This window comes from Tenrec ecaudatus, chromosome 6, assembly GCF_050624435.1.
Source record: "Tenrec ecaudatus isolate mTenEca1 chromosome 6, mTenEca1.hap1, whole genome shotgun sequence".
Taxonomy (NCBI): domain Eukaryota; kingdom Metazoa; phylum Chordata; class Mammalia; order Afrosoricida; family Tenrecidae; genus Tenrec; species Tenrec ecaudatus.
The window spans coordinates 149733265-149760849 of record NC_134535.1 but is presented as its reverse complement, the minus strand read 5'-3'; the positions used below and the strand labels follow the sequence as shown (position 1 = coordinate 149760849).

General features: G+C 43.2%; 1 protein-coding gene across 1 annotated transcript; it reads right to left on the bottom strand.

Annotated features, from left to right (window-relative positions):
- Window positions 1-537: 537 nt before the first annotated feature.
- CDNF (cerebral dopamine neurotrophic factor) lies at window positions 538-27403 on the bottom strand. Its single transcript, XM_075552347.1, has 4 exons — window positions 27233-27403; window positions 7247-7374; window positions 5333-5474; window positions 538-1359 (listed from the first exon to the last, which is right to left on the bottom strand). Exons 1-4 carry the CDS (start codon window positions 27345-27347, stop codon window positions 1181-1183), a joined length of 564 nt encoding a protein of 187 aa, XP_075408462.1. The 5' UTR covers window positions 27348-27403; the 3' UTR covers window positions 538-1180.
- Window positions 27404-27585: the final 182 nt, after the last annotated feature.

Here is a 27585-nt window from a genome sequence, read left to right as displayed (position 1 = left end):
GCCATGGTGTTTTTAATTGCCTCGCATTCATCTGACAGCTTGAATAAAGAAGACAAAGGCCGAATGGATGCATTTGAATTGTGCTGCTGGCACAGAGCATTGAAAGCATCTTGGACTGCCAAAGAACAGGCAAATCTGTCCTGAAAGAAGTACAGTCAGAACGCTCCTTAGGAGCACGTATGGTGAAACTTTGTCTCATGTCCCTTGGAAATATTATCGGACTGGACCAGGGCTTGGAGAAGTCATGCTTTGTAAAGTGGAGTCCACAAAAAGAGGACGGCCTTCAGTGAGATGGATTCGCACAGTGACCCAACAACAGGCTCAAATACAGATTGTCAACGGGCCTGATGCTGGTTTGTTCCGTTGTACACAGGTGGCTATGATTCAGAACCAACTTGACGGCACCTAACCACCTCATCCGATTGATATGTGATGTGTGTCCCTGTGACCACACCCACCGGCTTTTTAATATATATCTCAATATTCCTTAGAACATTTTTATCTTTATAATATTGAATTTTCCATCATTGACATCTATGCATTCATATTGATCTTTATTGTCTTAATAAAGTCTTATAGGCTTGTCATCCACATCTACCCTCCAGCTGACACACACACACACACCCCGCCCCACACCCACACACTAGTGCACAAGGGAGGGTCTCTGAACTCTCTCATTTTCTTGGAATCAATTTCCTCCATGCCTTCCTCCCCAGTTTTCCCCCCTCATGTTAATATATAGGCAATGATAATTTACATTGAAGAAAATCCATGGGTAGGTGGTGGTTTCTCAAGTGGCTGTTAACTGAACTTCGAAAATACCAGCCACCCCTAGGGAGGAAGATTAGATTTTCTGCTCCTGTAAAGAATTACATTCTCAGAAACCCACGGGGGTGGGGGTGGGGTGCGGGGGGTAGGGGAGGTTCTACACTGTCTTATGGGGTCACTATGAGTCAGAATCGACTCGATGGCAGTGGGTTCAAGAAAAGCACAAGAAGGGCATTTGCAGAGTCTGGCACACTACAAGAGACCCCTGATACCGGTCATTCTATTCATGAACTCATGGTGACATGTCAAGACACCAAGCGGGAGGCCATGCGTGACACAGCCCTGGACATCCTCAGTGTGCCCACACCCCATGGTGTCTTCCTCATTACCCTCCATGGTGCGCTGGCACCAGTCAGAGCTCTGTTTGGGGCTGCGCTGCTGCATACTTGGGTGCCAGCTCTTTAATCAGGGTCACGTAGTCCGATTTCTCCACACAGGCTCTGCATTCTTCCCCCCAGCTGGTCAGGATCCGCTTCAGTTCTGCTACTCTCATCTTCGACAGGTCCACCGATGCCAGGTCCAGTCTCTTCTCTAAACAACAAAGGGGGGACTGTAAAACCCTCGAGGGGCAAATGGAGTGACTCTGCTTGATGCTGGCTAGCCAGTAGTCCAAAGCAGGGGGACCGTGCACAGCGGCAATTACCTCAAACATTGATTGTGGACAAAGCTGCTGGGGTAATTTCCATGCCGTCCGATTTTTTCCTTCTGAGAAATGATCCTTGTTTCGAGCAGGGACCTGTGTATGTATGCTGATACTCCTAGGGCTGGGCCTTGAAGAGAAGTATTCCTAATACATATAATTGGGCTTCTAAGGTAAAAAGAAGGCACTAAGATCAAAGGCCCTGCCTTGGGGATGGCCTGTGGGTGGCCCACTGACAGCATGCAATGGAGCTTTACTAAAAAGTTAGAATTCAGTTTGTGTACAAGTGTCTGCACTCAGACAAGTATTCCATAAACGTTTAAGAAGCCCAAGCATATGGATAGACTTAAGACTGTTTTCATGCACCGCAATTACTTTGAATCAGACGAATCTGATTCCTGTGCCCCTCCCAAAACAGAACCCCAAATCACTGCCAGCCCGTCCATGGCCACTTACAGAGATCCTACGGGACAGAGCAGAAGGGCCCCAAGGGGTCCCTAAGGCTTGTCAGAGCAGAAAGCATGGCCTTTCTAGCCCTGCAGGGATTCCTAATTCATCAGAACAGTCCTTAAAAGCCCTTGGGGCTTTGCCCTGGTGGCGCCACGGGTTACAAATTGAGCTGTTAACCACCCCAACCTGTGGGAGAAAGACGAGGATTTCTATTCCAGTAAAATGCTACTGTCGCGACAACCCACAGGAGCATGTCCACCAGTAGGGTGTCCTACTGGGTCACTAGGAGTGGACTCGACTCAGTGGCAGTGGGTTGGGTTTGGGTTTGGGGCTGCTCCAAAGGAGCCCCGGCGACACAATGGTTCATTCACTCCTTGGCTAACTGAAAGGTTGGGAGGTGGAGTCCACCACCTGCTCCCAGTGGGGAGAGGTGACAGCCTTGGAGACCCTGGGGGTGGTTCCCCGCTGTTGAATGGGATTGCTCTGAGAGGGGATGGGTTCAAGAGCAGAGTGCTTGGGTTTGTGGGACACCCACTTCTCTGATGCTGCTGCCCTGGCACCAGCCAGCTGGGCTCCGAGCACTCAGTCTCCAAGCTCCAACTCTCCCAGCAAGACCACGCCTTTCTTGTCAACAGATTATTGGCAGACAATGTCAAGCACTCTTGACTGACAAGCCCAAAGTGGAAACAGAACAGGAAGCTTGCTGCAGTGCTCTCATGGCTGTAATTTTCATATCAGAGGAAAGAGTTACTACTCCTTGTTCCTCAAGGGTCCCCTTGAATGGAGATACAACACTTAGGTTGATTTATTAAACAGCCAGTAATGTTGCTCGGGGCCTTGCCAGCTTGAATTGTGCCAACCTTTTTCTCATTTTCCTGAAGAGCAAATCATAGCATTTAAAAACAAAACTGAAAAACTTGACAAAAAGTTTGTCAAGTGACTTAGCAAACATTGTCCAATAAGTGTATCCCAAATTAAACCAAGGTTTCTTTTGTAGAGTTTTCTCTTTGATGAGGGTGGGCTACTTCCGGTGCTCCAGAGAACCCTTACATGCTTATAGAGACCCTGCTTTTTAAAAACCCAGTCAGCAAAAACCTTCTCAGAGATCAAATCCGATGTGGCATCTTTCTAATTTAAAACATCCCCCAATTCCACACGTATGTGGTCTGCTCGTTTTAACTTGAAAGGAGACCTTTAAAAGTAGGAATGCGCATAGCTTGATTCATTCACATCACACAACCCCAAAGCCCCTGTCCAATCTCAGATTCCCTGCCAACTGCAGGCTAGGGAGGAGAATTTTAAACCGGGGGTTTCTTCTTGTATTTCTTGCAGATGTCAGTAATGTCTTTGAGCTTTTCTAGAGAACTTGGCATCTGGCCTGACTTTAAAAGGGTGGGGGTCTGGCTGGAAACCTCTGTGGCACCTTAACACTCCAAAGTAAAGGCTGATAAAAAACATTGAAAGTGGTTCCCAGCTCCCCAAGGGCCTCTAGTGGCCAGTACTACCAACACATTAGGAAGTGCTCATGCCTTCTCAGTATCTCATTAACCCAGGATGAAGCTTGCACCTCAAAGAAGCTGCCCACAGTAGATGTGTTGAATGAAGGGATCAGACGAGTAGGTCCCTTTGTTTGTGTGGACTCAGCAGGAACTACTTCCCTGTCATTACTTTGAAGCCAATAAAAAAGGAACCTCTGCCCTTTAATCACTACATGGGAAGCCAGGCCCTGCCCTTGGCAAATTGAGGAATAGGCCATCTTTGGTACCTTCCAGATGTAAACCTGTTTATAGCTAGCTATGCAGCCTTGGTGCGGAGGCATCGTACATCGCTGTGTTAGAAAATAATGCAGAGTTTGGGCCTCATTACTTAGTCCTTGATTACTTAAGGAGTCGACAGTAATCAATGGCTGACGCAAAAGAATGTCTCTCTACAGACCTTTGGGGTGTTCGGCATAGGCCAGAGGGAAATCCCCGGGTTTTTCTCTGTGTAGTAGCTCTAGGAAAATCTTAAACAGCCTTGACAAGAGTGAAGCCATTTGGAGCTGAAAGAAGTCATTATGAACTATAAATGAACTAGATATGAACTTTAAATAAACTAGCTGAGGTAGGCTGTGCCGACGTAGCGCAACAGAATGTACTGAAGGAAAGGTGTGTTCAGAAGGCTTGAGAGAATGACCAGTGCAGTCATTGTTCAATGAAGAGCAGTCATTGTTCAACTAAGAATGGCTAACCGCAATATCCCATTTCTGTAGTCTGCTTACTTGCACGCCTGCACATTGCCAAAGTATAAAAACCTTTGGAAAATTAAACTGGGGGCTGCTCAGTCTCCTCGGAAGAGGGCTGGCAGTCCCTGCATGGGAAATAAAACTTTTTCTTTAGAACTTGCTGGTGGTCTGGATTGTTTTCTTTCTGCGAACGGACAGTAGGCCACAACATCAGACCTACTTACTCTACCTGCTCCTCAGTGGCTCAGACACAACCATTCCACCTCGGAAGAGGTCTGTCTGCACCGAATGTATGAGGCCCAGAAGACTGTGTTAAGTAGGGTATTGCCTTTCCTGCTCACGGTTCATTGTAGGCACTCCTCATCCAGCTATCTCGTTAGGCAAGAGCTGACTTGGTGAAATAACCTACCTCCTAACATTGAAAGCTGGTAGAATGCTAGCCATGGATACAAAACAGAGAGCGTGTCCCAGTTTTCTCCTTGAATAGGTCCGACTTTGGTCTTCGGAGACTTCCAGGAACTGTTGCTGTCAGCTGTGGGGCAGTTGATGCCCTCTCCTGGCAACCCCATGTGTGCAGACTGGAACTGTGTCACGGGCTTTACCAGGCAGCGACCTCTCAAAAGTGAATCCTCAAGTCTGTCTTCCCAGGAACCTCTAGGGGCTTCGAACCAACTTTCCGACTGGTAGTTGAATGCTTAACCATGCCCACTACCTAGGGACCCCTTACTACTGAGAACTGGATCACTCTACTCAGCAGTTCCTTTTATGTTTAATTTTTTTCCCCTTGACATATATAACATCGGGCTGCTAAACTCAAGGTTGGCAGTTCAAATCCAACCAGTCTTCAGGAGAAAGTTGAGGCTCTCTAGGCCTGTAAAGATTTACAGCTTTTGAAATTCTGTAAGGGTCCCTCTGAGTCAGAATGGACTCTAGGTAAGACGTTTGGGTTGGGTACTTTATTTGCGTTGGCAGTTTGAGGTACGCAATTCTGATTACAGTGCTGCTTAGTCTTCTTTCCTTAAAGAAGCCCAGTAACACCAGGTACCCTCGACCCTGCATCCTATTGGAAGAAATGGAAGGCTCCTTCCTGTCTAACACTGGTTGATTAGAAAACGTGGCCTTATATTTAGACCTTTCATAATACATTAGAGGGGGAAATACTGGGGGGAAAGGACTTGATTCCATTATACCGTATTTCAGCTCACAGATCTGACGGTCGATCTTCTTTAGCTTCTCACAGATCTTCATGGCAGGCATATGCACACTCATTGGGCGAGTGACTTCACTTAGAATCTTTGTGGCTGCGTCCTTGGTTGCTCCCAGATAATAGCACTGAAGGAGAATGAAGAATATTTAGTGTGTTGGGGGATGGGGAGCAATTTGAGTCTATAGAAATAAGAAAGGGGTTGACCTAGTTAATCATTCACCTAGTTTTCACAGTCCAGCTATTAAATTTTAACCCCTTGACTGAGACCACAGAGAACCAGTGGTTCCATGCCTGTGATCGTGGTAATTAGAAGCGTCTCTACAGTTCACGGGATGCTTAAAGAACACTGTGTACTGTGCCAAGCGCTGCCCTCGGTGCTGTGAAGGCATTAATTGGTTTGGTTCTTGCAAGAGTTCTGGGAAGTTAGTGTTATTATCACCCTCTGCCGCCATTTGGCACCCAAGCCACCTGAAGGTCACCCAGCGAGCACATGGGAGAAACAGGATCCAAGAGCCAGCATCTGGACTCTAGAGCCCAGGCCTCTTTCTTCCTTGATACTGGTGCCTTTCAAGCTACCACACTTCAGATGTTTACCTTGAAAGACATCGAAAACCACGGCAAAACCAAGCAACTCAAGTTCTACAGTGTGGTGAGCCCTCCACAATGCCAACTCAACGTGAGAATCTAAGGTAAAACATTCCTTAGTGGCATTTGAGGTTCAGCCCAGAAGTACCGCTACAAAAACCTCCAACTGTGAAACTCTCGTTTCTCCGCGTGTCCTCTCACAACATCTATATACTTCTGAAGGTGCCCTTCCTAGCTCCAAGACGGCCCAGAGAATTCTGTGCCCTTCTGTTTGGCCTTCCCAAGGCACTCAAAGTGTGCTCCTTTTCATTGTTCTTTGGATTGGGGCAACAAAAAGAAGTCTGAAGGGTCACATTCATGGCTAGAGAACAGATGAGGCGGGGCTTCCCAGCTAAATCCTCACAGGACAGTCCTTGTTGCCTTCCAAGAATGAGCAGGTGCTTTGTCGTGATGGGAAAGAATTCCTTGGCGCAACTGCCCTGGCCTTTTTCCCCCACCACTGCGCATTGTCATTTTCTTCAATCTTCTTAACTAGAGCCAGTGGTCCTCTTGTGTCCGTCAAGAAAATATCTCAAGATAACCACCTAGCATCCCCCAAAACAGTCACCATAGCATTCTGAGCACTTACGTCCCGGAACTTAAGTCCAGCAGGCCTCCACAGAAGCCAGTTTTGATTGGACCGTTTGTTTCTTGCTTTGGAAGGTTTGGGGTTTTTTTTTTTCTGTAAGACCCCCTAATGGACTAAGAAAAGAGAACTTGTCTGCAGCCATCCCAGGAGCATCTCCAAGCATGTTTATTCGGAATAAACCCATGCATGTATGAACTAGGACCCCAGTAGCCATACTTTCGACTTACTCTCATGTGTTTTTTAGTGTATCGAAACAGGCGAATTGTGTGAAATACCATATAAACACTATTGCAACAAACTATAAGCACCTCGTTAGTAAATGTGCAGATAAACGGTTTTGATAGGTTTGATTGGCTAATTGTCTTGGTAAGAGTTAAAACTTCTATCTACTCTTAACTCAGGACAATCAATTCTCACTAGGAATTCAGTTTTAGAATATTGTTTAAGGAAGCAGAATCAGTTGCCCGTTGCTTACTCAGAAAACAAAATGAAATTGAATATATTCTAAATGAAAATACAAATGACTGCATATCACGGAAAGAGCAATTTCTGTTCGCTGGCTACTACGAATGTGCCTGAGGCAAGCAAGCGAGGAGGAGAACAGGAAGTCCAAGAGGAGAACTGAAACTATTAGCAGTTTTCTTCCAGCACAAAAGAAAAGTGAAAGGTGAAACTTTACCATACCAGGCGGTTTTCTTTTCCTTTGACATCCACGCAAAAGCTGATCAATTCTTTTTCTATGGTGTCCAGAGAAAAGTGAACTCCTTTGGCTACCAAGTTGTTGTAGAATCGGTTCAAGAATTCTTCACAGACTGGAAGGAACAAAAATAGGATGTATGTAGGCGCAATATAACCATTACCACACCCACCAAATACAACAGTTGGCTTGGTTCAAGGAAGAATCCTGGGTGGCGCTGTGGGTTAGATGTTGGACTGCGAATTACAAAGTCGGTGGTTCAAACCCACCAGTCACTGCAATGGGAGAAAGATAAGGCTGCCTGATCCCCCAAAGATTTAAAGTTCTACTCTGTCCTACAGGGTCACTATGAATTGGAATTGACTTGATGGTAGTGGGCTTGGCTTTTTCAGCTTATAAGTCAATAGCAACACAATAGCAATGGGTTCGGTTTGGGGGTAAGTTAAAATGCAACACATCATGATGCTGTTATTGCTTGCTGCTGGTAAGTGTCCTCCAACTCATGGTGGCCCATGCAAATCAAATAATTATTATACATAGGAAAGATCACCAGGCCTTTCTTCCTAGTCTACGTGAGCCCAGCAGCTCTATTGAAATCTACTCAATATCATAGCCACCTGGAAGCCTCCACCAACAGATGAGTGGTGGCAATTGGGCAGGTGGAGCTAGGTATGAAGTATATTGGCCAAGAATTGAACCCAAGTCTCCCAAGTGAAAGGCAAGAACTCCAACACTGAACTACCAATACTTCTTCTGTGGTAGTTATATAATCGTTTGTCAATGTGAGAGGATTAAGAGTGAAGGGGAGGAGTCTAGGCTGTCAAATAGGTCATAGCCAATGGTCTTCTCCTGAGGATTCTGGGAACTCCTGTATTCCTCCGTAGAGGCTGGAGTCTCAGTCTCTCTCTCTCTCTCTCTCTCTTTCTCTCTCTCTCTCTCTCTCTCTCTCTCTCTCTCTCTCTCTCTCTCTCTCTCCCCCTCCCTCTCCCTCTCTCTGCCTCCCTCTATCTCTTTCTTGACTCCCTGAGTGACATTGCAGCTGACAAGACACATGGAACTATGCTAGTGCCCTGAGCTAGAGAAGCCACGTAGAGAGACCCCTGCCAGCATTGAGATGCTTACAACACCACTGGATCCACAAGACCTCCCACCCACTGGCCTGTGATCTTGTTGCATTCAGTGTCATTGCATGTGTTTCGTGGATCCAAAGAGGACTTTATAGACTGATATTAGACATATGGGCTAATATTGGCCTTAAGGACTTGATCTGGACCGGGCTGGGCTGTTTTCTCAATATTCAATTGCTCTTATATATAAAGCTCTTCCCTATACACATGAGGGTCTATGAATTTATTTCTCTAGTCTACCCAGACTAACACATTTTGCATCATGATAACAAATTCTAAGTAAAGGAGCCCTGGTGAGATAATGGTTATCCATTGGACTGCGATCCACAAGGTCAGTGGTTTGAATATACCAGGGGAAAGATGAGGCTTCCCTTCCAGTAAAGATTGACTGCCGTGAAAATCCACAGGGTTCCCATGGGGTTCCTATGATCTGAATTGACTTGACGGCAGTAGTGGGCTAAAGTAAGGGCGCCCTGGTGGTGAAATGGGTTAAGCTCTCCACTCCCAATAGAAAGGTCTGTGCAGCAGGAAAGTGGCTGAATGGAGACATCGGTCGGTGTAAGACATGAAAAAAATTCATAAATGATCAAGGGTCCATGAGTAAGGGAGGGGGGGAGGTAAAAATGAGGAGCTGATACCAAGAGCTCAAATAAGAAAAAAATATTGTGAGAATGATGATGGCAACATATGTACAAATGTGCTTGACACAATGGATGGATGGATGGATGGATGGATGGATGGATGGATGGATGGATGGATGGATGGATGGTGAAAAGAGCTATAAGATCCCCCAATAAAATGATTTTTTAAAAGATTAACATCGTACTGGAGGTGCCAAGAAAGAAAGGACATCAAAGGTATTCGTCTGAGGAAAGAAGAAGTGAAACCATCATTATTCACAGATTTTATATATGGAAAATCCTAAAAGTTCCATGAGAGGAGTACTGGAAGCAATAGAGGAATATGGCAGAGTAGCAGGTTACAAAATCAACAAACTGAAGTCCATCGCACTACTGTACACATCGGACAAGGCCACAGAAAAGGGGATCAAAAGGGGTGCCCTTCACAATAGCCAAACACAAATTGAAATATATAGGGATATACCTGACTCGAAAAACAAAAGATCTGTATGAGAAAAACTACAAAACACTATTAAAAGAAACCAAGGCTGACCTCAACAAATGGAAAGACATCCCATGCTCGTGGATCAACAGACTCAATATTGTAAAGATGTGAATTCTACTCAAGGCACTATATAAGTCCAATGCTATCCTGATCCAAATTCTGCCATCTTTCTTCAAAGAGTTGGAAAAACAGATTACCAACTTCATATGGAGAGGGAAGAAACCGAGAATTAGCAGAGAACTCCTCAAGAAGAAGGACCAAGTTGGAGGGCTTGCTTTACCCGGCTTTAGCACCTACTATACAGCCACAGTGGTAAAAAAAAAAAAAAAAAAAGTGTGGTGTTAGTATAATGATAGTTATTCAGACCAATGGAAAATGATTGAAAACCCAGAAATAAAATCATCAGCATACAGACAACTGATCTTTAATAAGGGCCCCCAAAATATCAAATGGGAAGCAGGTCCCCTCTTCAATTCGTGGTGCTGGGAAAAATGGATAAGTAGCTGCAGAAAAAATGAAGCAAGACCCTTACCTCACTCCATGCACAAGAATAAACTCAAGGTGGATCACAGACCTTGAGGTAAAACCCCAAACTATTAGGGCCATCAATGAGGGAATTGAGACAAACCTGAGAACCTTGGCACAGGAAATATAGAGTCTATTGAAAATTGGGAAGGACACCAACACAGAGGAGGTACAGATTGACCAGTGGGACATACTAAAGATAAAACACTGTGTACATCAAAAGAATTTGCCAAGAGTCATAAGAGAGACAACAGCATGGGGAAAAGATCTTTAGCAATGACATCTCAGACAAAGGCCTTATTACTAAAATCTACAATACTCTGCTAACTTACAACAAGAAAAAAATCAATTGTCTACTCAGGAAGTGGGCAAAGGACCTGAGCAAGAGTTTCTCAAGGGCAGAAATCCAAATGGCCAATATATGAGGAAAATGTTCCAGATCTCTAGCCATAAGAGAAATGCAAATTAAAACAACTATGAGATACCACCTAACACCCTCAAAGATGGCCCAATCTAAGAAATCAGAAAGTAACAAGTGTTGGAGGGGATGTGGAGAGATAGGAGCTCTTGTCCAATGCTGGTGGACCTGTAGGTATGTACAGCCATTATGGAAATCGATTTGATGATACCTAAAACAGTTGGAAATTGAACTACCATATGATCCAGCAATCCCCCTACTGGGCATATACCCAGAAGAGACAAAAAACAAACCATGGTCAGACATCTGTGCCCCAGTGTTCATCGTGGCACAGTTCACAATTGCAGGGAGTTGGAAATGACCCAAATTTCCATCAACCGATGAATTAATTAATAAACTCTGATACATACATGCAATGTATTATGTACCCTAAAAAACAGTGATGAATGCATGAAGCACCTTACCGCATGGGAAGAACTGGAGGAAATTATGCTAATTGAAGTAAGCCAAGCACAAAAGGACAAGTACTACATGAGTCCCCTGAGGTAAACTCAAAAAATTCAAAAGGGACATAGGGAAGAAGCTACTGTATACACACCCTGGGGTTAGGTCCAGGTAATATGGCAGGGACCAGACTAAAGTCAGGGATACATGTGGAATACATATGATACCCCACTAAAAAGGAGGTGGGAATAGACATGGGTACACTCACCCACACAGGGGGAGGGTGATGATTGTGTCTCCACAGGGAAAGAGGGACCAGACTTCAACCCGGAGCTCCAAGACAAGAACACAGCACACTGGCATGAAGCAGGGAACCACTGATAGGCCTGAGGGGCCGGCCCCATTACCAACTAAGTGGATAGCACTCCCCTCCCCACCCCCAGAAGAATTCACTTCAGAGGACAGCACTGAAGCTACAGCTCAGAGCACACAGGAGCCAACGAGGGGGGAAGGGTGGGGGGAAAGAGTGAAGCACATCCTGGCTCACCAAGCCCTGAGGACAATGTTCCTGCTCAGGCACAGAGATGACCACAGGGCCCTGGCCTCACCACAGGACACAGTGTTCCTCATTGAACCATAGCACCATTGGGGCCAACACTAGAGACACAGGGCAGGAATTGTGCTGTCCCTGAGCCCACTACGCCTAAGCCAGCCCCTGGGGGCATGGAGCAGAGCAGCTGGGGGAACAGAGCAATGAAGTCCCCAGGGATATATGTGGGGCCAGGGCAGGGCACCACATCAGACTTGACTGGAAATCACCCATGAAGGACAACAAATAGACCCTGAACTATTTATAGGGTTGTTTTGTTGTTGCTATTGTTTTATTTTCTATTGTTGCTACCTTGTACTCGGTCTTGTGATGGTGCATATTGTTGTCATTGCATGTCTATCTGGAAGGGATAAGTGGGATACACAAGCCAGAAGAGAGAACAATGGGATGACAGTTCCAGGGGAACATGGGAGAGGGAGAGGTGGGGGGAAAGAAGTTAAGAAACCCAGGAACAAGGGAACAACAAGTGATCCAAAATAAGTAGCAAGGAGGGTGTAGGAGGTCTGGCAGGGCTGGATCAAGGACAATGTAACCTAGAGGAATTCCTGAAACCCAAATGAAGGCTGAACATGATAGTGGGACAAGAGGAAAGTACAAAGAAATAGAGGAAAGAACTAGGAGGCAAAGGGAAGTTATAGAGATCGAAATACAGGCACATACAGATGTAAATATATTTAAATACAATGGGGGCAGATGTAAATATATCTATATATGACAAGGGGGAAATAGATCTATGTACATATATTTACAGGTTTAGTATTAAGGATACAGATGGACAGTGGGCCCCTGCTCAAGTACTCCCTCAACACAAGAACACTTTGTTCTAACAATTAGGCAGTCTCCAATGCTCACCTTCCTGGCATGAGGGCTGAAGACAATGAGTGCACAAGCAAATGTGGGTGAAGAAAGCTCATGGTGCCCAGCTATCAAAAGATATAGTCTTGGGTTCTACAGGATGGAAGATAAACAAGTGGCCATCTAACTGAGAAACAACAAAGCCCACATGGAAGAAGTATACCAGCCTGTGAAATCACAAGGCATCAAAGGGATCAGGTATTAGGCATCAAAGACCAAAAAAAAAAAAAATCATATCATTGTAAGTGAGGAGAAGTGCAGAGTGGGGACCCAAGGCCCATCTGTGGGAAATTGGACATCCCCTTGCAGAAGGGTGCAGTGTAGCATCAATGAAATATAGAATTTTCTTCTAATTCTTGAATTCTTCATTTCCCCCACTATCATGATCCCAATTCTACCTTACAAATCTAGCTGGACCGGAGGATGTACACTGGTACAGATAGGAACTGGAAACACAGGGAATCCAGGACAGATGAACCCCTCAGGACCAGTGGTAAGAGTGGTGATACCAGGAAGGTGAGGGAGAAAGGGGGAACAGATTACAAGGATCTATATATAACCTCCTCCCTGGGGGATGGACAGCAGAGAAGTGGATAAAGGGAGATGTCGGACAGTGTAAGATATAACAAAATAATAATTTATAAATTATCAAGTGTTCATGGGGAAGGGGGAAGGGGGGAGCGGGGAGGGAGGGAGGGGAAAATGAGCTGATACCAAGGGTTCAAGTAGAAAGCAAATGTTTTGAGAATGATGAGGGAAACAAATGTACAAAAGTGCTTGACACAATGGATGGATGGATGGATTGTGATAAGAGTTGGACAAGTCCCCAATAAAATGATTTTTAATGTAAAATAATAGGAATAATAAACTAAGCACTATGTGTTAATTTTTTTTTTTTTAAGGTCTGTGGTTTGAACCCACCAGTCACTTCATGGACCCACCTGTTGATTTGCTCCCAGGATGAAATTTGTATGGGCAATTAGGGGACAATTTGACTTTGTCTTATAGGGTCCCTATGCATTGAACTTCACTGTATAACATGCAACAATAACAACATACACATTAATAGTGAATGTGTAGGGGTGTGAGCCAAGGTAAAACCTAACTACAGGGAAAGTAGAAAGGCTTAAGATGGGAACAAAGGTGTATTTAAGAAGTTCAACTTGATAAGGCGCTCTTTTCATTCAGGAGGAAGGTAGGGAAATATTGTGAAGTCATACTAATTTTTAGTCAATTAAGCATACTAAAATGTGAGGGTAGTAGGTTAAAACTATAAATAGATTATTTGTAAATTATTATTGATGAAGGGTGAGAAAAAACATTTATAAAATTGTATCAGTCCACGAGAAGGCAGGAGAGAGAGAAAGAGAAGCAGAATAAAATTTTAAAACACTCACATAAATAAGTGGTAGCAGCAAATGTGACGAAGAAAGCTGTTGGTGCCCGGCTATCAAAAGAGATAGTGTCTGGGGTCTTAAAGGCTTGAAGGTAAACAAGTGGCCATCTAGCTCAGAAACAACAAAGCCCACATGGAAGAAGCACACCAGCCTGTGCGATCACGAGGTGTCAAAGGGATCAGGTATCAGGCATCATCAGAACAAAAAATCATAGTGAATGAGGCGGGGAGTGTGGCGTGGAGACCCAAAGCCCATTTGTAGGCCACTGGACATCCCCTTACATAAGGGTCTTGGGGAGGAGATGAGCCAGTCAGGGTGCAGTGTAGCAACGATGGAAAATACAACTTTCCTCTAGTTCCTAAATGCTTTTCCCCCTCCCACTAATATGATCCCAATTCTACCTTACAAATCTGGCTAGATCAGAGGATATACACTGGTACATAGGAACTAGAAACACAGGGAATCAAGGGCGGATGATCCCTTCAGGACCAAAGGTGTGAGTGGTCATACTGGGAGGGTAGAGGGAGGTGGGGAGGGAAGAAGGAACCAATTACAATGATCTACATGTGACTTCCTCCCTGGGGGACGGACTACAGAAAAGTGGGTGAAGGGAGACATCGGTCGGTCAGGGCAAGATATGACAAAATAATAGTTTATAAATTATCAAGGGTTCATGAGGGAGAGGGGAGCGGGGAGGAAGGGGGAAAATGAGGACCTGATGCTGGGGGCTTAAGTGGAGAGCAAATGTTTTGAGAGTGATGAGGGCAATGAATGTGCAAATGTGCTTGACACAATTGATGTATGTATGGATTGCGATGAGTTGTATGAGCCCCCAATAAAACAATTTTTTTAAAGTGGTAGGACAAAATCCAAATAAATTACTACTATATACAGGCACACCTGCTTTAATTGTGCTTTGCTTATCACGCATCACAGATAGAGCTTTTTTTAAAAACCTAATTGAAGGTTTGTGGTAACCCTGCCTCATGAAACTATGGGCACAATTTCCCCAACAGCATTTGCTCATCTTGTGTCTCTTTGTCACTTCTTGATCATTCTCATATTATTTCAAGCTTTTTCATAATTATATTGCACAATTTATAAGCTACAATATAGTGTAAAAATAAACTTTTACAACCTTGAAAACCCTGTAGAAACATTATGAGACAGAATTGCATCAACAGAAGTGGGTTTGGTTTTGGATTTTTAAGCCATACGACAAGTTTCAAAGAATACCAACGTTTGTTTCCTCTGAACTCAATTAGAAATCAAAAACAAAAATAAGATATGTTGATCAATTTTCAAATACACACTTTTAAATAATCCATGACTCAAAGAAAAGATAATAGGCATTTCTAATTTTCAGTACTTAATTTAATAAAAATGCTGTGTATACAACTTTAGAGATTCAGCTAAGTAACTAGAATAAAATCCATAATGTTAAAGGTATACACTTCTAAAAAATTGAAATTGATTGAATACATGATCAATTCAAGAACTTTTAAAAAGTATGCAACATTGAATAATAAAGCAAACATAAGTTATTGGAATAGAAAATATAAATATCAATAAAACCAATAGGTGATAAAATAGTCATGTTTTGAAGAAAAGAGAGATGGAGCTAAAAAACAATACTCAGACAATCAAAGAGCTAGTACAAATTCCTGATAATTAAAAATATGATAGCTAAACCTAAAGAAAAATATCTTTTAAAATTATATCAACAAGAGACTTGGGAAATAAAGTTGGAAAAAGACTTAGGGGATACCCCTGGAAAATAGGCCAACAATAAAGAGAAATGCATAGTAAAATTTAATCCAGGAATCCAAATACCTATAGAGAGCTCCAGAGAGATATAGTAGTATATGAAATTGTCCAAGAAACAAACACAGGAAGTGCTCCATAACAGAAACCTTCACCTTGATGAGTTTCCACTGTGTTGGCTCCCACTCAGGTGACCTTGTCTTTGTTAGATTAGAACTGAGCTTCAAAGGGTTTTCAACACCTGGGGTGATTGGGAAGAAGAAGTCAGATCTTTCTTCCAAAATATCCCTGGGTAGACTCAAACTGCCAAGCTTTCAGTTAATGACTGAATGCTCTTCTAGATTACAGGCCGGTTTTTTGGTTTGTTTTGTTTTTTAAGATCTACCATAGGCACAAAATTCTCGAAACTTTACAACAGTGGTCGGGAAGAATGGTTCTACAATTTTTCAGAAAAAAAAACCGTTCTCATCAGAAGGGATTGTGAAACAGGCTCATTAGCAACAGTAGTAGATGCTAGAAGAATATGGCGCAAAGCCATCAAAATTCTGATATTGAAAATACCTTCGTTCCCGAATTCTGTATTCAACCCAATCTATTGATTGCATGTCAAGGTAAATGAAGATATTTTCAGACTTTGAGATCTCAGATTTTACTACTATTTTCTTGTCCGGGACACTGCACCAGACCAAAATAGGTGAATGAACCATGTAAAAGAAGGGCCCGTATTCCGGAAACTCAAACCCAAACCCATTGCTGTTGATCGAAACTCACACTGACACTATTTGGGGCCGTTGAACTCTGTCCGATCTGGTCACAGTGAGTCAGCATCAGCCTGATGGAATAAGAACGCCAGAAAAGGAGTGGTGAGACACTACTGAGTGAGGAGACCCCAGGGTACGCGTGGGAAGGAGGACTCTAGAGAGCCGGCCCACACCGAATTCTACACGTAGGCGCTGCTGAACGGGAGACTATTTTTCTGTGTATACTTATGCCACATCTCAAAAAATAGTAATTATGATAATAGTGCGCACAAGGGAATAGAACATGTTCTAAAATTGATTGTGATAGACTGTACAACTCTTCTTGATATGATTGTATGTGTGGAAGAAATGCCAATAAAATTGTCTTTAAAAAAAAAAGAAAGAAACCCAGTCCCCAAGAAATGCCTGTCCTCATTTGAGCAGAAACGAAGTCCCAGGGATGTTGTCATCAAGAACAAAATGGAACTAATAGGTTACCTGAGATAATTACTGTGTTCAGAGATAACTTTTAGTTCCATAAAAGATTTTAAACGTGGGATGGATTAATGACTGGAACAAAAAAATTCAGAGGGTGGAAATGGAAATAATTAACTCAAAGTGGAGGGTGCCCAGGAAAGAAATGAAATCTTAGCACACTGGATAATTCACCTGAAAATAATACTTACATGATATAGACGAGGTAAGTGGTGGCACATTGAAGGGATCACAATGGACGAAGGAAGCAAATGTACATGAATGTGTTCATGTAATAATCTGCAAAGCTTATCATCTGGTCTATGAACCTCACCCAACTCACAATAAAGTTTTTTAAACAAGTAAAAATAAAATAAAAACACAACATGGATGGTAGCAAATGTAGCAAAAATATTAACATTGACTTCATATAGATGCTCCAGCAAAACCTCACTGCCATTGGGTCGATTCCAATGCATAGACACGGACCCTCCAGGACAGAGTAGAACTCGTGTGGGGTTTCTGAGGCTGTAGACTTTCGCAGGGGCAGAAAGTCTCATCTTTGTCCTGTGAAGCTGCTGCTGGCTTCAAACTCGAAAAGCACTGTGCCACCAGGGCTCCTTCATGTAGACCTTAGACGTACATACAGATTACACAAATCGTTTCCAGTTTGAAATATTTCCTAATTTATTTCAGAAACTCATCATAATATGCTTAGTATCAAAAACAAACAAACCCACCCTTCAACGTGCTCGGTAAATACTTGGAAACATTAATGACTTGAAATGAGTTCAACAAATTCAATGAAAAACATTTTTAATTTGAAGTGAAATGACAGTTCAATTAAACAATTCTTAGCATTTGCCAGAGCCCCTAAGGGGAAATGTATTTGAAAAAAATATAATAACATAAGCTGCAGGAAAAGCGGAACCTTTTCACAAAGTATTTAAAATCATTGTTGACCTGGGATCATTCTTTCTACCAGCTCTAGCTGCACCTCTAGAACTGAATGAAGTCAGGCCCTTTATCTGTGCCAGCCAGATTGTAGAAAAACACCAGTGCAGTTTGGTGGTACCAGGACAAGGGAAGTATTGCTAGCTAATTATGTAGTAGTATATTTTATAATGAGCTTAAACTTTTTTATCTATTAAGTTTACTTTTTGTTTGTTTTAAGTTTACTTTCTTTTAAGATCATTTTATTGGGGCTCTAACAGCTCTTATAACAATCCAGACATCAATTGTATCAAGCATATTTGTACCAATGTTGCTATCATTCGTTACTAAACATTTACTTTCTATTTGAGCCCTTGGTATCAGCTCCTCTTTTCTTCCCTCTCTTTCCCCCTTCCACCCTTGTGATCCTTTGATAAATTATAAATTAGTATTATTTTCATATCTTACACTGACCGCAATCTCCATTGCCCCACGGTTTCTGTTGAGCTTAAACTTTGAGAGGACCCCAAACTTCGGGAATCACACATACACTACTCTATTTATTGTTACAATCTTATTTTTCAAGCTGCCCTCAAGGAGGTTGTCTTTTATTTTTATATGCTCAAAAAACAAAACAGAAACCACTGCTATGGAGTCTACTCGGACACAGAGTGACCCTGTGGGGTAGAGTAGAATTGCCCCTGTTGGTCTCACAGATGGTAAACTTCTCTGGGAGCAGAAAGTCTCATCTTTGTCCTACAGAATGGCTAGTGGGGTCAAACCGTTGACCTTGCTCCTAGCAGCTCCACTTGTAACACAGTGCAGCACCGTGCCTACATAAACAACATACCCGCCATACCAGTATAATGTATGGTGTACATAGATTTCATGGGCAATAAACATGTAAGGTTGCAGTTTGATTACATATATAAACGCCTGCATTGCGTGTGTAGAACTCCCGTAAGCTAGTTACCATATATACTCAGAAGGCAGGACTGTAGTGACTCAGAGCTTGGGTTTTCTCTGAACTCTGACTTCACTACTTACTGTCTGTGTGATTTGGGGCAAGCTACTTAGTAATAAGATACTTCGGTTCCCTTTACCTGTAAAACACAGAGAACAATAAATACCCACTTCATAGGACTCTGAGATCTTAAGGAGTTAATGTGTATAAGGCACTTTCAAGTATCTGACAAGAACTCGATAGATGCGTTTAGATTGCATAAGAAGAAGCATCGAAACAAACAAACAAACAAAAACTCATTGCCACTGAGTCCTTTCTGACTCGTCCTAGAGGACGGGCGGAACCATCCCTGTGGGTTTCTGAGACTCTAACTCTTTATGGGACTAGAAAGCTACGTCTCTCTCCCGAGGAGCCGCTGGTGATTTCCACCTGGAGGTTAGCAGCCCAGAGTCACCACGACAGCAAGAGCAAATGGGACTGGCTAGATGTGAAATTTCCACTGCAGAGTTCTGCTCAATGCCTCATGCTTTCCTCGTGATTGTTTCTGTCACCTGTGGTGGGTAAAGTTGGAAGTTGGAAGGCACAGCATACACACAACGATGAGGGAGGCTGCAATCGGAAAACCATCCACTTGCCTTTATGCCACACCATCGCTCCTCCACCCTCTGCCAGTGCCGCCCTTTCCCTGGTCATGGAAACAGCACAGCTCGGAAAGTAGTCCAGAACAACGGAAACACTTTAAATGGAATTCTGTTTGGGTTTTCTTTCTCTTTTCAATGCAGTACACAAGACTTTCACAGATTCCTAGCTTTCGCTGTTGCTTTTAAAAGTAATCTGTCAGTCTGGGCAATGTTTCTTTGAAAGTACGCATCTTTTTTCACTAGTGTTTTTGAGGTGTCTTTTTTCTTGGGGGGTTTGCGATTTTCTTACGACATCGTTAGATGTGGAATGACTTTACTTGCACTGTTTAAGACATACTGAGCTTCCAAATTTGTGGGCTGATAATGTTCATCCGTTTTGATATTGAGCCATCATTTCTTTTGTTCTTTTTTTTCTTCTTGAAATCCAATGAACACCTGTCAGACTCTCTTTTTCTTCTCCTTCTTTCTCATCTTTTCCATCACGGAATCTCTCAGTGATTCATTCTTTCTATCTTCCAATTCCCTTATTCTTTTCTCCTCTGTCTATTCTGCTCCTAATTCCATTAGTGTAGAGATAGACATTTATTTGTCCCCTTCCCGTATATGACTGGACATTTTAATAGCCTCCTGCCCTTTGTTCATGTTTCCTTTCTTTAAACACGGTAAACATACGTTATATCCTGCACCTGTTGATTTTGATACCTAAGAACTTTGCAGGTATGTGTGGTAGCTACAAAATCTGTTGTCAGTTTGAGACTGAAGAGTGAAGGGGTGGAGTTTAGCCTGCCAATCAGGTCACAGCTTGATGACCTCATTTGAGGTGCTAAGGAAATAAATAGCTCACTGGAGGTGGGACACATGCTTACTCCCTGTGAGACATGGTTGTTGACAACACATATGAAGTTACCTTAGAGCTCTGGAGCCAGAGGAGCCACGTGGAGACCCCTGCAAGTGCTGAGATGCTTGCACCACCACTGGATCCACAGACCTTCCACCCACTGGTCTGTGATCTGCCTGCATTCGGCATCATTGCATGTGTTGCATGGGTCTAAAGAGGAATTTATAGATTGGGTGCATCGGACATATGGGCTAACATCAGACTTATGGTCTTGATCTAGACTGGGATGTTTTCTCAATATTCAACTGCTCTTGTATATAAAGCTCTTTCTTTTTTTTAATCATTTAATTGGGGACTCATACAACTCTTATCACAATCCATACCTCCATCCATTGTTTCAAGCACATTTGTACACTTGTTGCCTTCATCATTCTCCAAACATTTTCTTTCTACTTGAGCTCTTGGTATCAGCTCATTTTCCCACCTCCCTCTGTTCCCCCTCCCTCATAAACCCTTGATAATTTATAAATTATTATCTTGTCATGTCTTACACTGTCCGACATCTCCTTTCACCCATGTTTCTTTCTGTTGTCCATCCCCCAGGAAGGGGGCTACATGTAGATCCTTGTAATCAGCTCCCCCTTTCTATCCTATCTTCCCTCCACCCTCCAGGTATCACCACTCTCACCACTGGTCCTGAAGGGATCATCTGTCCTGGATTTCCTGTGTTTCCAGTTCCTATCTGTACCAGCGTACACCCTCTGGTCTAGCTGGATTTGTAAGGTAGAATTGGGGTCATGATAGTAGCAGGGAGGTAGCATTTACGAATTAGAGGAGAGTTGTATGTTTCATCATTGCTATACTTCACCTTGACTGACTCGTCTCCTCCCCGTGACCCTTCTGCAAGGGATGTCCAGATGCCTACAGATGCGTCTCCACTCTGCATTCCCCCTCATTCACATTGATATGATTTTTTGTTCTTTGATGCCTGATACCCGATCCCTTTGACACCTTGTGATCACATAGGCTGGTGGGCTTTGTTGCTTCTGAGCTAGAGGACGGTTTGTTTACTTTCAAATCTTTAAGACCCCAGACGCTATATCTTTTGATAGCCGGGCACCATCAGCTTTCTTCAAATTTGCTTATGTACCTGCTTTGTCTTCAGCAATCATTTTGAGCAGGTGAGCATCATGGAATGCCAGTTTAAGCGAACAAAGTGTTCTTGCATTGGGGAGTACTTAAGTGGAGGCCCAATGTCCATCTGCTACCTTAATACTAAACCTATAAGTATATGCATATAGATCTATTACCCTATCATCATCTATATATTTACATGTGTACATGCCTGTATTTAGACCTATATAACTGTCCTTTGCCTCTTTTAGCTCTTTCCTCTATTTCCTTTTACTTTCCTCTTGTCCCACTATCATGCTCAGCCTTCATTTAGGTTTCAGTAGTTCCTGTCAGTTACATTGCCCTACCAGGCCTCTTACACTCACCCACCACTGATTTTGGATCACTTGTTGTTCCCTTTTCTCTGGGTTTGCTAACACCACTTCCTTTCCCCCACCTCCCCCTCTCCCATGTCCCACAGAACCATTGCTTTCTCGTCCAGATTGTTTATACCGTCTATCTTATCTAGCTAGACCTGCAGAGATAATAATACACATAAAAACAAGACAGCAAAACAAAGCAACAAAAGAAAACACAACAACAAAAACAATGACAAAGAAAAGCCTGTAAGTAGTTCAAGGTCTGTTCCTTGACCTAAAGGAGTATTTTTTGGTCGAGTTTGATGGGGTACCATGCCCTGGCCCCAAAATCAATTTTTGGTACTCCTTCGGGACGTCCTTGCTCTGCTCTCCTTGCTGTTCTGTTGCACGCCTTTATTGTTTTGCCTCAGTGTGGTGGGGTCAGATTGGGAGCAATTCCCATGCTGTGTCTCCAGTATTGTTCCCTGTAGGGCTATGGGTCAGTGAGGGATGTCGTGTCTTGTAGTGGGGCTGGTCATATGATTTTCTCTGTCCATTGGCTGCTCTGAGCAGGGACATAGTCCTCAAGGATTGGTGGGCCAGGATGTGCTCCATTCTCTCTTCCTCACCCTTCATTTGCTCCCATGTGCTCTGATCAGACATGTCCCTCTCCCCGAGCTGTAGCTTCAGTGTTGTCCTCTGAAGTAAATTATAAAGCTCTTTCTTATACACATATGAGTCTCCCTGGATTTGTTTCTCTAGTCTACCCGGACTAACACAGTATGCTTCTGCTTCTTATTTCAATTGGCTATGATTGTTGTTTGTAAGCTGTATTTTGTAGACCTGCAACAATGAGAATTCTTTGAGGACTGGATTGAATGGGGAGTCAATGAGATAAGACTGACATTTGTTGATACCTGTAGACACTATCTGTTTATATTCACTTTAAACTCTGAGATGTTTTAGAGTGTGGTCTAGCTTATTATTACGAGCTACAGAATTAGCCCTGGTGGTACAATAGTTAAATGCTCAGCTGCTAACCAAAAGGCTGGCAAGTTTAAACTCACCAACTATTTCATGGATCAAGATGTGGGAGGTTGCAAGATTTATAGCTTTGAAAACCCTCCAGGGCAGTTCTACTCTGTCAATATAGGGTGGCTATGAATTGAAATCAACTCTCCAGCTTTGGGTCATCTTTATGGGAGCAATTGGCCAGGTCGTTTCCCTTAAGTGAATTCAAATCAATCATCCTTGGATAGCAGGTGAACGTTTAACCATTATAGCATTAGAACATTTTTTAAAACCTCACTGCCATCAAGCTAATGTCGACTCATAGAGACCCTGTAGAAAATCCTGTAAGTTTCCAAGACTGTAACAGTTTTACGAGACTAGAAATCCCAGTCTTTCTCCCATGGAACAGCCATATCTAATACCAGTAGCCAAGTGGATGCATGATTTGGAACACCAGAAAGAGGGGTGAACTGGGTATAAAGCTTTGGGATTTATCTGACCATAAAACGAAGAAAACAAACTCATTGCCATCATAAGGTGCCTAAAGGACAGAGGAGAGCTGCCCCTGTGGGTTTCCAATGCTGTAAATCTTTATGGGAAGAGAAAGCCTCATTTTTTTCTCCCGTGGAACAGCTGGTGGGTTTGAACTACCAATCTTGAAATTAGCAGCCCAACATGTAACTCACCATGCCACTAGGGCTCCTTATGATATCTAATGCCAGTAGCCAATTGGATGTGTGATTTGGAATGCGAATAAGGGGAAGAGCTGGTATAAAGCTTTGGGATTTATCTGACTATAGATAGGCCTCTTTGATTGGCCAGGAAAATGTTCAGACTGAGAAAGTGGAGGGAAGGCAGCAGAACTGTGGGAACTCTAATATGGCCATGGCTAGAGGAGTGGAGGCCACAAAGATACTGTGAACTAGTGGACAAAGAGACAGAAAACATAGGCAAGAAAAAATCAGAACCCGGGTCCCGCAGGAAAGAATACTTCTGAGAGGGAAAGAAGGCAGCCACGCCCCATGCCATGGAGAGGTCAAGGGAGCATGGAAACGTCTTCCTTGGTTATCACGAGAACTCCAGGAAGAGAATAACTTCACCATCATCACCTCGCGGTGAGTAATTGAAGATTTATCTCAAGTACTCACTGTGATGGATAACACATGCAATCCTTTTATTTGAACTTTTATTAATACTTTCCTAAGTGAATTTATAATTACTTCAGAATAAAACATGTTAAAAAAAACCAGCTCCTTAAAAAAAATGAGGAGCTGATAACAAGGGCTCAAGTAGAAAGCAAACGTTTTGAGAATGATGAGGACAACAAATGTACAAATGTGCTTGATACAATGGATGTATGCATAGATTGTGATTAGTTGTACGAGCCCCTAATAAAATGATTAAAAAACCCTGTTCTATTATTATAATCCTTTTCAAGAATTCTAGATATGCTTATGGATTGTTTTTGGTCAGAAGCTTCATAATACTGAGAATACAGCTTACACACCTCAATAGCCACAGGAAGCAGGCAAGCTGCGAGTGGATAAAGCAGGCTGCCGTGCCTGGGCGGTACACACAGTTAGTGCACTTGACTGCTTGCCTAAAGGTTGTCGGTGTGAGCCCAGGATTGGGTGCCTCAGAAGCAAGGCCTGGTAATCATTTTCTGAAAAACAAGCTACTGAAAACCATATGGAGAGCTTGATGCTACACACATGGGATGGCCATGAGTTAGAGCTGACCCCACAAGACAGTTGGTTGTAAGATGGCTGAGTTTAGGAAAGCCCAGGGCAGGGGAAGCCCCGGGGCATGTGTTCTTTCTAGAAGCAGCAGTCCCAGCCAGTTCCCACCACATAGACCCATCTTACCTGGTTAGCTGGGTGTTTTGGTTTTTCAAGAAAGTCAGAAATCTGAATTTTTCAAATAAAACATCCCACAGTTAAAATCTAACCAATGAATTTAAATGATCTTCAAAATATTTTATGCACTTAATTGAAAATATATCAATCGATCAGAGGTAATTCGTGGACCAGCCGCTTTTTAGTTTTGTCTTTTAATCTTCATTCTAGAAACATGGTGTTTTGATTTTACCCATCGAGGGAAGTTAAATGACACATAACACAGACTCATAAACCAGTAGCAGAGACAGATCTAGGTTCTAGTGATTCTTCTTCCCAAAGTAGCCTTTGCCTTGCCACACCCTGCTGGTGTTGGGGGTTACGTGTTTGGGCGCTAGCTACAAGGCTAGTCCGAAGGAACAGCTGCTTTGTGTCCCGGCTGCCTGCTCCTGTAGAGCGTTACAATCTCGGACACTCTAAGGAGCAGTCTACTCTATCCAAAAAGATCATTCAAGAGGAGTTGGAATTGACTCGATGGCAGTGGATTTGCTTTGGGGTTTGCCCAACAAACGGAAATACACTATTAGACATACAAGTTAATAATCACCATAAACCCACTGCCAAAGAATTGATTTCGATTCAAGGGAACCCTAAAGAAACATCAGAACTAAGATCTTCATGAAAGCAGACTACTATCATACAGTCAGGAAAGATGGCATGTTTCACATTACTCCAGATATGCTGAGTCTTTTGAAATGGCTTTAAGCAGAGGCACCCAGAAAATAAATTTTTTTATGAAGAACCAATCATCAATGCCTAACAAACGTGCTTTAATTGTAGAGGACATAGTTAAGAGATGTTTACGTAAAACTGTAACTTAACTAAACTGAATTATATACAGTTTTAAAATAAGGCTATATAGGAAATTTTAAATTCTAGAGAAAATGTATTTCTTATAGAGGTGATAAGACAACTGGACTCTAATGAGCAAGGTTTTATTGAATCAGAATTGCTTTCACTTAACATATATTGTGAGCCCACAATTTTCTAAGGAAGGACAGATTGGAAGCTTACAGCCTGGGAGCTGTATTTAAACGATTATTTCAAGGAAACATGAACCTGAGCGCAAGAACTAAGAACAACAGCCTCAAGGTCTTTGAACATGCTGGGCCACAGACCATGTCTCCAAGTGCAAGTGAGCGCAAAAGCAGTCATTCTCCTGCAGTCCTCCCCCTTTCAAGTACATGTACTCCTCTGGAGATCACCTTAAAACTTTAAGTTTGACATATAAGTCATGACATGTCAGCTGTCATACGATTCAATAGTGTAAACTTACTTTTTCAAGTTGTGTAATTATCACCACAATCAATTTTGCAATATTATCTTCCTTCTTGTACTAATTATTAACGCCCCATTTCATCGATTCTCCCCTGCCTTAACCCTAAGAAATTATGACTCTGGTTACTATCTCTATCGATTTACCTATCCTGGATTTCATGTAAAGAAAAACATACAGAGACACACAGAAACAAATCCCAATTACAATAACAAGATAAAACAAGGGGGGGGGGGAGGACCTCAATTAAAAAGATAATGGAAAATGATTTTCTATATATCCTTATTTTAAAACTGTATGTAACTCAGTGTAGCTGTTGCAGAAACCAGAGCAAATTTAAAATGCATCAAAAGGGAGAATAAATGATAGCGTGTTTAATTTTAACCTAATTACACCTGCATTAGTCCCATTTCCAATGCACTGATAGCTAAGCGCTTCACATCTCCGGGTCAAAGGTCAGAAGATATTCACTGGAGGCTTAATCCAAGTGGGGACCCTGCAAACGAACTTTGGATTGGCTTTCTGCAAACTGGATACTCAGATTTTAAACTCTAATCCTATTCCCTTCGCCCAACTTGGATTTTGCTATTTACAATCTCTCGATCACACAGGCTGGTGTCCTTCCTTATGGATTTAACTGATACCTCACTTTGATGGCTTCTTGCTTTAAGACAAGGCTTTCAAGACCCCAGATGCGATTGCACTCACACCTGCAGGGACCTACCTCATCATGAGGGCAAGTATCTAGGAGGGCCAAGTCTTACCAACGAACTGTTCTTAGATTAGTACTACGATTAAGTGTGAACCCAAATCCATTCATATATTATGGTTCATATACACCCCTTAGCTGTACACTAAACAAAACTCAAAACCCACTGTCGTGGAGTGGATTCCCATTCAAAATGCCCCATGGGCAGAGGTGAACTGCCCCACAGGGGTCTAAAGTATGTAAGGCAGCACGCAGCCAGCTTCACTTTTCTGCTAACAAGTAGCCAGTGATTCACCCACAGGGAAACCAGGACTCCGGTTTTTACTGTAAAGTCGTAACAAATATCAGTAATCTTCTTTTAAGCCACCCCAACTCAATTTCTGACAATTTGTCACGTTTTGTTTTCTTTTGGGTAGTCACAAATGAGTTTATCTGGGAAAGTTATTTATGCAAATAGCGGCCTGGCTCGACGGTTAGAATCAGTACATCACGTTGGCATCTGAATTGTGGTTTTGCACAAATTCGAACCCAAATCCAAACCCTCCTTTCCCTGCAGCAGTGTCCAGCACATGGTCTCAAGGTGCATTTATGCCACTAGGACCTGCTCGAATCTTTTCGTTGGGGGGTGGGGGGGGGGACGGACCGCATTTCTTGCCCAGTTAAGTGTTATTTATAGCCAGGACCCGGAGAAGCCAGCCGACAACTGTGCAGCAGCGCGGTGCCAACGCCATGCAAGCAGGTCTCACACCGCTCACCTTCACAGTCAGCCCCAGGCCACTCCCGGGCCTCCTGGCCCTGCGCTGGCACCGAGTTCGAGACCCAAAGCCCGGCGCAAAAGGCCACCATTGCTACTGGACTGGGGCACCGCATGGTGAGCCAGCAGTTCCAAACACTTCCGCTCCCCGAGCGCAGAGGTACACCCCGCCGCTAGGACCCGGCGCTCCACGTGACACAGGCAGGCCCAATGAGAGTGCGGGAAGAATCAACGCCCTGTTGCTAGGATAAATACGCTTCTGAACACTGGCTTTCCATTGGCTCGCAAGAAAGGGGCGGAGCCAAGGAACGCCTTTCTCTCCCTTCTCGTACGGCGCTTGCGCACTGTTCTACG